Source organism: Anastrepha ludens, chromosome 5, assembly GCF_028408465.1.
Source record: "Anastrepha ludens isolate Willacy chromosome 5, idAnaLude1.1, whole genome shotgun sequence".
NCBI lineage: Eukaryota > Metazoa > Arthropoda > Insecta > Diptera > Tephritidae > Anastrepha > Anastrepha ludens.
In genome coordinates, this window is record NC_071501.1 from 6,012,501 (window position 1) to 6,028,512 (window position 16,012).

At 43.1% G+C, this 16,012-nt stretch overlaps 1 protein-coding gene across 7 annotated transcripts in view; it reads left to right on the forward strand.

Moving 5' to 3' along the window:
* Window positions 1-16,012, forward strand: part of LOC128862739 (serine-rich adhesin for platelets-like) — a 133,893-nt gene that overhangs the window by 35,247 nt on the left and 82,634 nt on the right. For 5 of the 7 annotated variants that reach the window (XM_054101436.1, XM_054101435.1, XM_054101440.1 and 2 more), the window contains exons 3-4: window positions 3,633-3,806; window positions 3,870-10,000. In XM_054101436.1, the coding sequence (XP_053957411.1) occupies window positions 3,633-3,806; window positions 3,870-10,000 (6,305 nt within the window). The remainder of the gene's footprint in view (window positions 1-3,632; window positions 3,807-3,869; window positions 10,001-16,012) is intronic. The other 2 variants (XM_054101441.1, XM_054101442.1) reach the window with 2 other exon arrangements.

The following is a 16,012-nucleotide window of genomic DNA, read 5'->3' on the forward strand; positions in this document are numbered from 1 at the left end:
ACTCCAACCCGTTTTTGTACTAAAATTCACGCAAACATTCGCAAAAATAAAAACCGATATAATCAAAAAATTGGGCAGCTTCTCTGTACTCCGCTAACAGGCCGATAAAGCTAGTTGAAATCATTCAAACCATCTCCCTCGGGCGATTGTAAGTCTTACATAGGCAGACTACCAAACAGAGCTCAGAGTTGAACGGGTGTGGTGAATGCAAATGCACACCAGAACTGTATAGTTGTGAAAGCGACGGTGCTACATGTGGATAATAAGTCATTTCTTTTTATTTATCTTGCCGATGGTTTGTGGCTATGATGAGCTAAGAAATTTGGATAGCTAGGCAACTGGAGCTTATGGTTTGCAGCAGTGTTTTCATTTCCACGAATGGTAGATCTCCAAGCTTTAAAAAACTAGAGCAATCGAGAATTATTAAATTTCTGGCATAATGGGTTCTAGGCGATAATCTTGGAATGTTAATGATAAAATGTGGAAATATATCAGAGATAAAGATTCGCAGGTGAAAATATTGTAGAAGTCGCCATGAAGTCAAAGACGAAGAAATACTGGAAAGCTCAAGGCACTGTACGTTTCTTACAGAGCATAGCGTTGGAGCTGTTTTTGACGGCCGGCTCAGAGACTGCCTACTACCACAAGGGTAAGCATATCGGAGCATTCGGGATGTTGTACTCTATATGGCGAAACAACAACCTGACTTCCAGGTACTGCTGTACATTAGCTCTACATGTAAACTTACCACCGCTATAACCAGTTGCTTACAAGTTTTTGTCAACCGCTGTCTAAGAATTATATTCCCAATTTTTTGGTCAAAAACAATGCCAAACAAGGCTTGCTCGAGAAAGCAAGAGCCGCTAGACATTTGGATTAGAAGACAAAATTAGAAATGGATTGGTCACACTTTACGAAAGAAAGACGGTAACATAGTGAAAAAGACAATGGAATAGAACCCACTCACAGCGAGTGGAAGAGCGCCTGGAAAAGAACTGTAGATCGCAAGATAGCTCAACTCGGGTTAAGCTGGAAGCAGGTGAAGGCGTTAGCCAGTAATCGGACGTGATTGCGCGTAGGCGTTGTTGGTGCTCTTTGCCTCGCCGAGGCAGGAGACATCTTTCGACTACAATGCTGATATTCAGGAAGAAACGCAACTGCAACTGCTGCTTCAGACAGTATATAAATAGACATTAACCGACATTCATAGGGAGACTCTTATCACCTTCTTAAACACCTTCTCTACTTAGGTAGAATCGACCCCGATACACTGAATATATGTCCGGCACACTGCACGATGCTAACCACCTATTCACATGCCCTCTTAAGCCCACTCATCTAATACACCCCTGTCGAAACAGCACGTTTCCGGCGCCTAGTGAGCTTCTACACCAATTACAACAACTGCATACATATCAGAGCACCTTAGTTTTCTTTGTATAGGGGTATATATTTTGTCTGAATAATTGGTATATGACACAGAATTCCATTCACTTAATTTATGGCCAACGAATCACACGACGTCAGACTTGAACTTCGCAGTGTGGATGTTCTTTAAAGAATATATGCGGACCATTCAAGTTTGGTGATTCTGAAGCACTGAACGCCATCTATGACTTCGTTGCTGAAGATGGTGGAGCTAAATGTGTCGGTTTATCAAACTTTTTTTTTTCAACCGAGTTTATTAGGAACCCCTCCCTGGCTAAAACATCCCTATTGGGGATATTTCGCTGAAGAAGAGTTTACTGATGAGTTGGTAGCAAACTCTTTTCAATACAATTCTCCTTTGCTAAAACAGTTCCAGAAAGACCCGGACACAAAATAGCAACTCGACTATCCCCATCCTCTCGTTTGAAACGTCTTGTGAATTAGGTGCATTGTGGTAACTTACTACGCTCCTAAAAGCATTGCCCTTCGGTATTCTCGGCAAGATCTGGAAACTGTCTGCAAAATACTCACATTATAGGGCAGATGTGAGGATCTTTTGACTCCCAGAAGGTTAGAGGAGCGTCAACTCGAAACTTTTTATTGAAGGTCTTCCAAAGGATGGACATTTGTTTCTTCTTCTTCGCTTCCTGCAAGCTAACTGAAGAGTGTTCAAATATTCTGCACACTTCCGTAATCCTCCTATCGATAATTTCCTCTTTCGTGTGATGATTATTTATTTCTCATTCAACTCCGTGGACCTTTTAAAGTCACGCCGCGGATTTCTTTAGTGTGGTTTTAAATGTGTATTAGAAAATTAACTAGAATGAAGTTTCGGGCCCGATAGTACACATGCAAACTGAGCTCAATTTATATTCGGAGATCAACCAAGTAATTTAGCGTAAAATCTATTAGCTTTAATTTGAGGTCAAACAAGACTATTTACAGTCAAGAAATACTACAATGATTTGCCATACTGCAGTTAATTATTTGTCGCAGTAAAAGTTGCACTAGCAGCACAACTTAGCATATTTTCTGTGCTGACCATGCAACATTGCGAAAGAGCGCCAAATCTAAGAGTAATCTTTACTCTAAGCCTGAGGAAAATTGTTGAATGCCAAAGCAGACTGGAGCGGTACTACGCATATTAAGACAGTCAAGCGACTACTTGGAAGACACCATCCAGATGTATGAAAGAGCTTTGTTCTTGCATAAACTTAAACATTTACCGACGTTTTGATGTTGCACTGCGTTGCGCGTCATTGCACAGCAAGCGAACAGAATCTGCAAGCCGTTCGTTGATGTTGTTGCTGCCGCCACTTTTTTATCTGCACTTAATTAATAAATTTATTATTAACGACGATTGTCGGCGATGAAAGAGGCCTAAGATTCAGGCAAGTCAGCTAGGGCAGACCACTGCATTCGCTACGTCAGCACAAATGAATCGTGATCATGAATGAATCATACATACAATATTTTTTCGGCTCATGCGCCTTGTGCTGTCAGTGGCTAAGCTACGAATAACCAACTGTAAAAGGGAAAATTCATGAGGGAGCAAAACAGACAAATCAACGCTGTGGCCCAAGACGTTATAAACGATGAAGATGGGTAATTGTGTTGCCTTCCACGCTGCCGGCAACACAGTTCCTCCAACTTGATCTGTTTTGGTTTTTTCTTTTGTTTTTTTTTTATTTCTTTTTTTGTTTTCATCCATCAACAGACTCTGGGTCTGCCTGCTCATCGTCTGTTCCCCAAACTGTCTGACTTGCAGTCTTTGTGAAGTATTTCGGTCTGCCCACCGCAGTCCCTCGATCAACGTGATCTAGCACACACACATGCACATACGCACACATACAAATCCACAGAATGCAATCATACGAGAGACAGCTGCAGTGCTGGCCGCCGCAGCAGTAGTGTTCACTGCAATCATGCTGATGAAGCCGCTGAAGCGGTACATTGCTGAAAAGGTCTTCTTGATTAGTTGTGTATTGGGCGCGTTTAGAGACGGTTTAGCTTTTGCAAGTGTAAGGAGCTAACCGCGTGGCTTAGGAAAGGCAATAAACGAGCGGAGAGGATTAAGGAAATCAAAGGGAGAAATTTATGTAGCGCAATGCGCAAATGGCGTGGTCAAAGCTTAGGTCTCTCTATTCTAATTCCACTCCAGCCTCTTTCCGAACTCACAATAACTTTCTTTTTTCCGTTTGCAGATGCCATTTACTTGTCCAATTCGCGGCAAATGCTCGAGCCAATACTCGAAGAGACGTCGGAGGATGAGGAACACGCGCAAAACAGTTGGAATCAGTACGAGCAGAGCAGAGAACACTTCTGGAGTTCCGCGGAATCGGAAACTGGTTCTGTCATAAGAGTCGAAATTAGTAAAGGTAATCGTGGACATATTTCTTTAACGTCAAACTTTATCTCATTCAACTCGCATCTCCTTTCAGATCCCGATTCGATTTCAGAGCGCGATTTCGTCTGCCCTGCCAAACGTGCGCGCCGCTGCGACGATTTCATTATCGGCGGTCAACTATCCTCAGCCGCACAATCGACTGCTCAACAGCCTTCGCAAGTGCAAGCCGCGTCGGGCACCTATGATGATACTGTTCTGCTGCGGCGAACCCAACGCCCAATCGATACCAATGAGGCAAACAGCAATAGCTTAGAACGCTTTCTTGCCTATGAGGCATGCACGCGCGACAGTTGGGGCCAGCAATCGCTGCAGGTACTGCCACAACGCAATAGTACTGGCAGTCGACGCTTCGATGAATACTCCGACTCGGATAGCATTTCATACCATTCGCTTAGCCGCTCATCCTCACTAATACAGTTTGAGTCTTTGGAGCGACAGCTACAGCTGCAGGAGCAACACGCGAGCATGTCCAGTTTAGGCAACTCATCGCCCTCGTTGCTTAGTTTCGATGACGCACGCAGCACTGGCGCCTTAAATGGCGAGGACGGTGTGCGTAGTGGTGCTAATAGCGGCAGCAATTCGGGTAATAATAGTCGACGCGGCTCACAAAGCTCTCTGCTAAAGCGCTTTGAGTCGTCGGATGGGCGGCTGCATCAGACATACTTCGATCTGGACAAATTGAGTTTTGATGATGACCAGCGTGTGATTTTTGGTGCTAATAAAGCAAATTTGATGGAAGCGACTGTGGGCGAGGTAAAATCTGATTCGGAGTCATCTACTAGCTCGGATAGTTCTTCAGGCAACAGCATTTTGACCGCATCCAAACCATCGGCAGAAGATTTGACTGACTCGAGTAGCACGGCGTTCACGCGTGCCGGACGCATCATCGCCTTCCAACGTGCAGGCAAGAGTTCGGCGGAAAACCTCTCCGAAGACTCGGGCTACTGTGAGCCGTCGACGTTGCGGCGCACCAAATCGAAAAGCATACCAAACAATTTCGAGAAATTCTGCGAAGAGGAGGAGGAATTCCAGCAATACGACTACGCGTCGGAAAGGCATGCGGTTGGGGACGTTGACAGTGTGACAAAAACAACACACCAACAGCAACAACATTCCAAAAACATCATCAACAACCATAACCACATTAACAGCAATAACAACAACATACGCGGTGATGCCGCGTCCACAAAACATTACGTCGTAGAGCATGATATATGTCAGCCAAAAATAAATGACGCCACATTCGTCGTAGCCACGGACGACGAAACAGCATTGAATGCGCCAACCACGCCGCCGCCACTGCCAACATCTTCACTGCCACCAGCGATCAACCGAGAAGGAGGGGAGCATGCCGAAATGGACGACAGCGAAGGCGATGTCGGCCATGTAGAGGAATGCGACGAGGAGCATGATGTAGATACAGAAGCTTTTGGTTCGCGCCATGTATCGGCGTGTCCACGCTACGAACGCGTTAAAAATAGCCCAACGCGAGAGGCGGCGACTGCCTGTTTGCTGCTCGAGCAGCGGCGCTCGTTAGCCCACTCGCCTTCGCCTGTGGCGTCCGATGTCTCTTCATCGTCAGCGTCATCGGCGTCGTCAGGCAGCAGTTGCGGCACAACGCGATCCTCCACCTCGGCATCAACATGCGCCTCTGCCGCCTCATTCACATGGCTACCAACACCGAAACAGTTGCAACTGCAACAACACCAACTACAATTACAATTAGAACGAACGCAACGGCAAACGTCAGCATCCGCCAAGTTAGAGCTATTAGCAGCGCAACAGCGTTCGACTCTCGAGAATTTTTGTGCGAGTCTACGAAACAGTTTGCCAGACATACGCGACGCGTTAGGTACTATAACCTGCAATACTGTTATCGAAACAAATTTTCCCATATTGTCTGAGAAACACAACGGCAGCGACGTGAGCGACGCAAACGGCCACGGACTGGAGCATTTACGGAGTGAAACGAAAACACCAGAACGTGAACGCATAGATACCGAACGGTCAGACGGCAGCACAAGGAGGCCAACGCACAATTTAGACGATTCAGACTTTAGTACAACATCGCCATCGGCCTCAGCATCGGCGCGCGAAAGCCACAGTGACGAAACGGACAACGAGTCTACACCTGAGGCAAAGAAAAGACAACGCGTCTACAACAACGGTAGTGGTGGTGGTAGTGGTGTGCCTGAAAGTAGCAGTGTTGGTGGCTTTAGTGGTTACGTCAGTAGTGGACGGCGCATTTCGAGTGTACCAAGTGAACTGAATAAATTAGGACGCAAAAAGCGTGTGAGCACGCGTTATAGACATAGCAAATCGTCACCTGAAGAGAACGCCGCGACCGAGACTAGTCCTAGCAATTCCAGTGCAGACGAAGCAGAGGACGAGGACTTTTTCGACCCCGCAGCATCGTTCAAAATACGACGTAGCTGTAGTTGGTCAGAACGACGCGAACGTAATTTGCAGCGCTTCGAGGCGGCGTTTGGCAGTAGAGCGCAACGGGAGGGTAGCAGGTCTTGGGTTACACAGTCGCTGGGCTATATGAATGCCAGCTATCAGGACTTAACACAGTTGGATTATTCGGGCAAACAGCTGGAAGGAGGAAGTCGGCAACAGTCCAATTTGAAGCGTTGTAGCGATTACGTAGCAAGCGACTGCGACCGCGACACCGGCAGCGACGACATGGACACGCCCAAGAGCACGGCCACCGCTGACTATGAGAATATAATTTGCAAAGGTAATTTCTTGCTCGATGAACTGTCACAAATATACGATCGCAATGCTTCGATTTTGAACGATAAGCCGATCGGCGCCGAAGAGCAATTGCTTTTACCTAAAACAGACGATATCGTGGATCGTCCAAGCTGCAGTCCGCGCGCACCTCCTCGTCAGCGCAAGCACTCCAACTCGAGTTATTCAGATTTGGACAGTGTTGGTGGTAGTGTCGGTTGCGCCGACGAGCAGGTAGTTGGACCGACAGCACAGCATGTGCAATTGATGATACGCAAACCGCCCGCGCGTCAAAAGCACGCACGCAAATCGGAGGCAACACACAGTTTAATTAGTGACGCGCAACTATTCGCAAGTGAGACGACCACCACAAATACGTCAACTATGGCCCACAGCAAAACTTTCGACCAGGATCCAACCAATTTGCACACCAGTTATACACAAAGTCTAGAGAAGTGCAATTTCGATCCGAAGGAGCTGAGCAACACAGAACTAAATAAGTCGAATTCAATACCAAAGCGACGCTTCCACTCCCAAACGAATACAACGAAGCAGCGCAACATGGTATCCAGCACGCCCAACTTAAATGCCTACGATCCACATGCGGATGAAGTAGAGGACGACATGTACGTGTCCAGCGCGCACACTTCAATGCATCAACTGCCGCAGGCCACAGCACAAAAGCCTCTTGGCATACTGCTGCCCGCAGGTTCGCGTACTTCATTCAGCAAGGAAGTCAGCTTCTGTCCGGTCGTATCGCAATACTCTTGGCAGGAGCAATCCTCTGAGGAATACGCTGAGCAGCATCAACATCAGCAGCAGCAAAGTGAGAATGCGCCGTCAGACGGGCAACAGGAAGATACGGACGATGAGTTGCTGGACAATGCGGACGCCACAGTCATACAGAATACGCGCGTGAACGAAATGATTGCGGCGCGCTATGCGGTTGAACTTAAGAATGCGCTCACAGTGGGCAACGCTAGCAAGAGTGTGGCACAAATAAGAGCGGTGCCCATTGAGAAAGTAAGAGCGTTGATTATTGTCAAAGAGCGCCAAGCCGCCGAAGAGCGCGAGCGAGAACGCGCACGTTTGCAAGAGCGCGAGCAGCTAGAAGAGAGTGCACAACACACAGAGAGTGCGGGAAAAACATTGCACAAAGTCATTGACTACAGCGCTGAAACAAAGGGAGAAGCATTAAAACTAGACTCAAACGCTCCAGCCGACGTTGCTGCTGCTACTGCTACTGCTGTTGGCTACAACGAAACAGTGGACGCTGAAACAGTGAATGTTAGTCACAAATCGACGATTATTGATGCAACAACTAATTTTATAAAAGCGGAGCAAACGACGGTCGTGGAAGAAGAAGCAAACAACGAAATCAACAACGACGCGCAAACCAATCGGAATAGTAGTTTTAGCGGTGCGAGCTGGAGTGGTGCTAGTTTTAACGATAACGCCAGCGATAGTAATAGCGCCGCCAGTGGAAAAGCTCAAACGCGTCCGCTCAGCATACACCTGCCGATACTGAGTGAGCCGCCCACAAATCGCGCCCATCATATTTTATACGCGTCTCAGCAGCTGCTCGACAATTTCGAGCGCCGTGAAAGTGAGCAATATTACAATCAAAATAACGTCAATAAGTGTGAAAGTGCTTTAGGGGGTAGTGAGGGCGTGGCCGATAGGCGTACCAAAAGTGTTGGTAATTTGAGTGTTGCACAAACAACGCGTTACAGAATGTCTAACGCAACAGTGGGTATGGGTGGCCAAAGCGGCAGCGGCAGCGGCACTGCGGCGGCAAACAATAACAATGATTTACTAAATAAGAAGTTCAAGGATGAAAAACATCCCAGCTCGAAGGGCTTTCTGTCGCGTTTCGCGCATGGCTTACGCTTTTCATTGAGGCGTAAAAACAAAAAGCAATTGCAACAGCAGCAGCAACAACAACAACAACAGCATGAACAGCAGGTCAGTGATCAGAATGGCATGACGGCAGCAGCGGATAAATCTACAATGCGTAAGAGTTTCGGTAAGTCAGCAACATTGCCTCAACTAAAACAACAACAACAACAACAACGGCAAGCATCTGTACAACAGTTGTCCACTACGCCAAATAAAGCTAAACGTACTTCCGCTCAGAGCGGAGCAGATTATATTTACATACCGTTAAAAGGTCCTATACCACCAGCAGGTACACAACCACCACCACCATCGGCAACGGTTTCCGCGAATGGCGGTAATTCCGCTACACTACCAGCCAACTTCAGCCCAGCTGATGCACAAATTGGCGCCAAAGGCCAACAAACGGCGACTCCAAATAATAACAACAGCGCCACCAACACCAACACCAACAGCTCCGCTATCAACTCAAACAGAAGCGGCAGCGACAAAAGTGATATGCGTGCCATCACAGACAAAAACGGTGAACCGCTCGTTACCGGCAAACCGCCGAAGCCCTATCGTTACGGCACAATACCGTCCACCACCTCCAGCACAACGATTATTACTAAATATTTTGGTAGTGGCCGGCGACAGGGCGGTGGCGGTGTACCGGCACATGCGCACAAGGACGGTAATGGCAAGGCAAATGCAACCAACTTCAAGTCGCGTAGTCAATTCTACACTGATTTCCTCGATGCCGAACGGTCGTACTACGATGACGAAGAAATCGAAAAACAGTTAGATGCGGGCTTGCAAGCGAACGATAACGCCGTCACAACAACGCCCAACGACGCGCCCGCTAACGCGAATGACTCGAACGTATCGGAAATAACGCTACAACAACAACAACAGCAAACGCTAAATCAAGAAAACTTACGCGAAACAGATAATTCGAGTGAATCAGCGAGCGTCATAGTGGAATACGAAACTCCTTCACGGGCACAACAATCGGCTCAAGTCGCTTATTCCTTGCCGGGTGTTACACGCGAAACAGTTATGTTGTTAACCACCGGCACAACCGGTTCCGGTGTGACGGTCGGCGCTAATGGCAGCGATAGTAACGCGCGCGTTGTCGCACCCACCTACACAACCATGTCGAATGCGTATTTGCAACATACCAATAATAACAACAAAATCGGCTTAATCGAAACAAATTTGGATACGCATGAAACGGTTATATCGGGCAAAACGCGTTCGCTGGTGGACATCGTCGGTCCACAGCAGCATCAACAACAATACGGTGTTGTTGGTGGCGGTATCGGTGCGGGTGGCGTTGCCAAGCGGTTGAATATGAGCGCGGCTTGTGGTGGCAATGTAGACTTGGACGACGATTTGGATGAGGATGTGCGTGTTTATGGTCACGATGTTGGTGGTAGGGGTGGTGCTGTTGTCATCAAATCAACAACCGCGAATGGCAGTCAAATTGCATCGGTGCGACGTCCGCACAAAAGCATGGAATTCCTATTGGACAAGGAGAATCAGAAGAATGTTTTGGTGAGTGGAATTGCATTCTTTTAATTACAATGACAGTGAAATCCTAGTTGAATGAACTGCTCGATCGAGTGAACAACAAATTTCTGTCGTGGTTGCTCTGCAGAGTGAACACAAAAATAATTTCAATACTTACTGTAGTGACCTCTTCTTGTGATAATTATTTGTAAAGTGATGCTGTAAATATTAAAATTGGGAATAAAATAAGTTTATCTTGATCCCTTTTTCTTGGTTCATGCAGGGGTACATATAAAAAACTCAACAAATTGGAAAGTTTTTCCAATCTAGTTTCCTTTGCTCCAGTTGACCACGTTTTTATAATTGGCAGATAATTTTTGCTTCTTTTAAAAACTTAGTTTTTTCACATAATTATTTCATAGCTTAACTAATTTGCCTAAATTTTGCAGTATATTTCACTCTTACTTGTGGCTAAGGCCATGGATATTTCTGAACAGAAAATCGCTTATGGCAAAATTGGTAAAAAAATAGCAATACTTTTTTTTTATAGTGCATAGTTTTGGCCTGCACTAAAAACAAATTTGAGTAAATTTCTCCATTTTGTAGCAAAAATGCAGTGGTTTTACTTAGTCGGTAAAAGTTTGTGTTTTTCGCGTTTTTTTTTTCTTTTGTTTTTGTTTGTTTATTGTTTTTTTGTTTTTGTTTTCTTAATAATTAATAATTAAAATCTTATAATTAAGCAGTGCAAAAAACAAAGAAAGCTGCGCAATTTGTATAGGTATAAAAAGCTTAGCTGCAATAATGATTTTAAATTGAGTTATTTTTACACGTTTTTATGTGTTTCAATTAATTTTGTATTATTGAAATTTGAGAAAACGGAACAAGGATACTTCTCTTATAAATATTTGAAAAGAAAATATTAGAACATTAAAAAAACATTTAAGAACTTTTCCCAGGTACTTTTTTTTTGAAATATTTACTGTTCCAAATTGACACCTCCCATAAGCAGACACTTTTTTCAGTAAATACAACAAATCCTTAAGATCTTTACATTACACTAAACCCATAACATAAGGGGTGGTTAAGTTTCAAGGCCCGGTGCTGATTTTGAATAAAATACAATTTTTTTAGGAAATGATTGTCATTTCTCTTGATTATGATAATATTGGTATAGCTCAATTACGCGTGGAACAAAATATCGGCCAAATGGCCGCCAAGGCCTCGGCGGCACACCTCCATCCGATGGTCCAAATTTTCGATGACACTGAGGCATAATTGAGGTTCTATGCCGTTAATGTGCCGAATTATCCAAATCCTTATCTTCCAATTCGGGCCATAAAAAGTTCGTATCATCTCACAAAAGCGAACACTATTCACAGAAACTGAGTGACCAGCCTCATTTTGGTAAAAATACGGCCCAATGATGCCGCCGGCCTATAAACCGCACCAAATAGTCACTCTTTGTGGGTGCATTGGTTTTTCGGCAATCACTTTTGGATTATCATTCGCCCAAATGTGGCAATTCTGCTTATTGATGAATCCACTGAGGTGAAAATGTGCCACATCACCGTTTTCATAATAAACCTGAATAACTTTAACGCGTTGCTGGATTATGTATCTTTCCATGGTTCAAATTGAGTTAATCTGAAATTGAAAAATGTCAAATGAAATCCAGAAAAAAATTAAAGTTTAGGTGTGGTTCACATTCAACATCCGCCCTTGAAATTTAACCACCCTTTATTACCAAATTTTTTTTACACTTTTCTCATAAGCAGACACCTCCCATAAGCGAACAAGTTTTTCAACTCCTTAGATATCCGTTTAAGAGAGAGTACACATTATAATTTGTTTTATAATTTTGGGATAACACAAGCCGCCAAAAAAATATAGTACCTCAACATTTTGATTAGTTTTCACTTTTGCCGTTTTGTTTATGTTCATTATTTTTTTGATAAAAGTATGCCACACTGTCTAACAAAAAACCGTATAAGCCCAAATTTAACATTTTTGAATGAAAATTTAAACAAAAATTTAAGCACGCAGTTTCATAGCCCATTAAATTTTAGTATAATATAGTAAAGTGCACGTTTGAAGTTGTTAGAAAATCCCGTTGATTTTTTATAATTTTTTTCCTTGTCGGTGTTTTTCTCCATATAACAAAACCACGGGATTTTTTCTTTACATAAAGAAAATGGGCAACACCATCAAAATTGAAATGATCAAAAATCAACCAAAATTTTGGGCCAGTTCAAACTTGCTGCTCGTTATACTAAGACCTAATGGGCAACAGAATTGCGTACCCACTTTTATTTTTTTTAATTCAGATTAAAAATTTTAATGAAAGTTGCTTGAGTTTTTATAAATTCTGTACAAATATATATACAAATATATATATATTTTTATATAAAAATTTTATGAAACTAAAAAATTATTGAAAAAAAATAGTCAAAGTTTGTCAAACTGTTGAGATGCTATATTTTATCGCGGGTTGTAAAGGAATGTTAGTAACTTAACCTCACTTTTTCAGTGGGTGTATCCGGTCGTGGAGCCGCCATAGCCGAATGGGTTGGTGTGTGACTACCAATTGGAAGTGCGTAGGTTTGAATGCCGGTGCATGAGTCACCAAATGATAGAAAACATTTTTTCTAATAACGGTCAGCATTCCGGTTATCCGGTCAATTTATGATGAATGTTAGATCTTTTCGTACTGCTTATTAATGCTATTTTAAGTTCGTATGCCTTTTTTAGTTATGTTGAACAAAAGTATGTGGACCAACACCTTACTTTTAAATGTAACATATTGAAATTTTCCTGATCATTTTGCAGCTCAATCCCATAAAAAAAATTTTACTTAAAATTTATTTTGTTTTAAGAAAGTTTCTACATCTTCGAAAATAACAAAATTTTGAAAAAATATATATTTTGAGAATGTGATATGCGTACATAAATAGGGTACATATAAGATAATGAAATAACTTTTTGTTGGTGCGAAAAAAAAATTAAAACAAGGGAACGAAATTAGGCGCGATGCCAAGCACTTGGGGATAAAAATAAATTCTTATTGGGAAGAAAAAATAGTTAGAAAGATAGGAAATTCTGAACCCGTCAAAATTGCAACAAAAACCATTCCACTAATATAATATCAGCTTATTTTACTACACCAATAACTATTTTGAGACGCTTTAAATCAGATGACAAACGTAATTTTCAGCAAAAAAAAATGTTTTAATAACTTCAAACTTTCAGTTAAAGCTAGTCAAGAAAAATTTATATGTATGTGTGCAAAAACAAAAAAAAAAAACAAATTCAACCTGTTTTCTACACTCATTATCGCAGTCGACAGAAAATTCCTTTTTTTTGCTCGTCACCCAACACCCTTTTAGCGCTCTTTCCATCCATCTTCTAAATGCAAAAATTCACAACAGTGTCTATTGCCCCATCCTCCCCTCTCTTTCAAATCATTTAACTCAATCAGATTTTTTCCGCCTTGTCACAGTTGTGTGTCAAGTGGTTAGTAATAATTATCTCAACAATAAGCAAACAACAACCCAAAACAACTTTGTAAACATGCGCCACCCTGCGTCACCTCCATTTCAGCCGCCCTAATCGATGATTTTTCGAACGCTTAAACACTCGGCCGCAAAAGGGTGGATTCACTGTCAAATAAGTGGCACAAGGGTGTTCATCCATCTCGTTTCGCCACTGTGGCTGATATGTTTACAATGCTTGTGCATGTCAATGTTATGACTGCTCATATAGGCATACGTATGTATGTATGTGTGTATGTATATGCATGCGGGTATAAATACATGAAAGTCTAATATGCCGATTGGCAGCAAACCAAATAGTCTGTGCACCAGCTTGCTGACGTGCCACCAATCTAATGCTCATCATCATTTGGTCAGTGCATTGGTGTGCATTTTTTGGTTTTTATTTCTCATTTGTTTCGTTTTTTTTTTTTCCTTTTTTTTTGCTTGGCTTCCCTTATTTTGAGCTCAGCTCGTTGTTTGTGGTACTGGAATAGATTTAGCCAACGTAATGTGAATTTTCGCACACATATATATTATATATAATATTTACAGTTAAATAACCTTAAGTTACAGGCATATGCTTGCCCTCATGCGATTGGAATCATGTAAACTACTGGGCTTGTTTGCTTTGGCTTGGAAAGTTATTTCACCTTCTTATTTCGTTTGTGCTCTTACTATATTTATCTTGTTATGTTTTTCGAGATTTGTGGCGATTTTTATGTTCTACAGTTCTATAAAGATTTTATTTTCACGTTCATAGAATTTTTTGCTCAGCAAGCGATGATATATGTAAGGCCTCTTCAATTCGCCAATCGTTTGCAAGTGGCGAATAGGTGAAGCCATTGGTCTAAATAAACAAATGCTGGCAGCACTGGGAAAGAGCTGTCAAAAATTAAATTTATTTTGGAAGCACTTAATGAGTTTTTGGAAGACCACGACGAGCAGCAGGTCTCTCGAACACTAAAAGTTTTCTGGCAGTGTAAGAAATCTAAGACCGGCGATAATGCACTGGCTGCACATCACCCTGATTAGACCCATCATTACATACGCCTCTATAGTCTGGTGGACGGCTACTATGGTTAATTCCAGAGTAAAACCCCTAGCTAGACTACAGAGAAGTGTGTGCTTGGGTATCACATCCTGAAAATGCAACCTCTAGATCTTCAAATTCGAGAGGAAGCCAGGAAGACGGCGTACAGGCTCAAGTTAAACGAAGTTTGGGGAGACGAATAAAACACTCGCCACTGTCAGATATGCCACCAGTAGTCGGAGCGGTTCACACTGTTCTCGATGCCAGCGGACAATCGGGTGCCTTACGTTAGCTTCGGTAAAAAGTATGATGTTTTGATCCCAGATAGAAATCAATGGTTAAGTACAAAGAACCCATTAACGGAACTTCAGCACACTTTCTGAACAGACGGATCCACAACCAGCGATGGTAGCGGATCTGGATGATACTTCGACGCAGACACTAAGTACTTCTACGCTACAGGACAGATAGGTACGGTATTCTTAATGGAAGTCTATGCCTTATTGAATGTAGCAAACTGGCTAATTGAGAAAGAGTGGCGGGGTAGTAGTAATGGAATTTGTAATGACAGTCAGGTTGCACTAAAAGCCCTAGCATCACCACGCTGTTCTTCGAAATTAGTCGGTAAATGTGAGACAAAACTCAACAGTTTTGCAGAACACAATCAAGTTTGTCTTATTTGGGTGTCTGGACATGGTGGTATTATAAGGAACGAGTTGGCTGACGAACGGGCTAATGAAAGCTCTGCAAGCATACCACTAGGCTCTAAACCCTTTCATCGATTCAACTATTTATTGACGACTTCATGAGGTCTACCCATAGAAGCCGTTAGTCTGGGTTGGACTTATCCAGCGAAACCAAGTGTTTTGTGAAGAACCAAACAAGAAACTAGTATCCTAAAACTTAGTAGGAAGGACTTGCGAGTACGTATGGGTTTAATCACTGCGCGGAACGCCTGTGGACAACATATCCTGCTGTGAGAAGGAGGACACTGCAGGCATTTTTTCTGTAAGTGTCCGGCCTTTTCTAGAATCAGACTTAGGCTATTAGCGTGCGATATACTGAGTATGGATAAAGTTCACACTCTTCCTCTTCTGGACCTCTTAAGATTCATCAATGAAACCAAAAGTTTCGCGGAAAAGTGACCTCAAACCAATTTTTCAGTCTTACCATGCATACTGTATCTACAGGGTTGTCCATATTCGACGAATCTGAAGGATTTCGATGACTCTTTGGGCCCATTCCATTCGACGAGGCTTGTCCGCATGCAACAATCTTTGCATCAATTGAATCTTATACGGGAATAAATGCAAATCAATGCGGATAATTCGTTGTAAAGTGGTTCGAGCAATGCCCAACTGCTGAGAACGGCGATTTTGGGATGTCCTTGGCGACGCCTTGGTCGGTTTTGATTTGGCCTCTTTAGATTAGAAAGAGCACCAGTCGAAAACCTTTCGGGCAAACGTTTAATGGTGTTCTTAGAAGGCGCACTTTTCA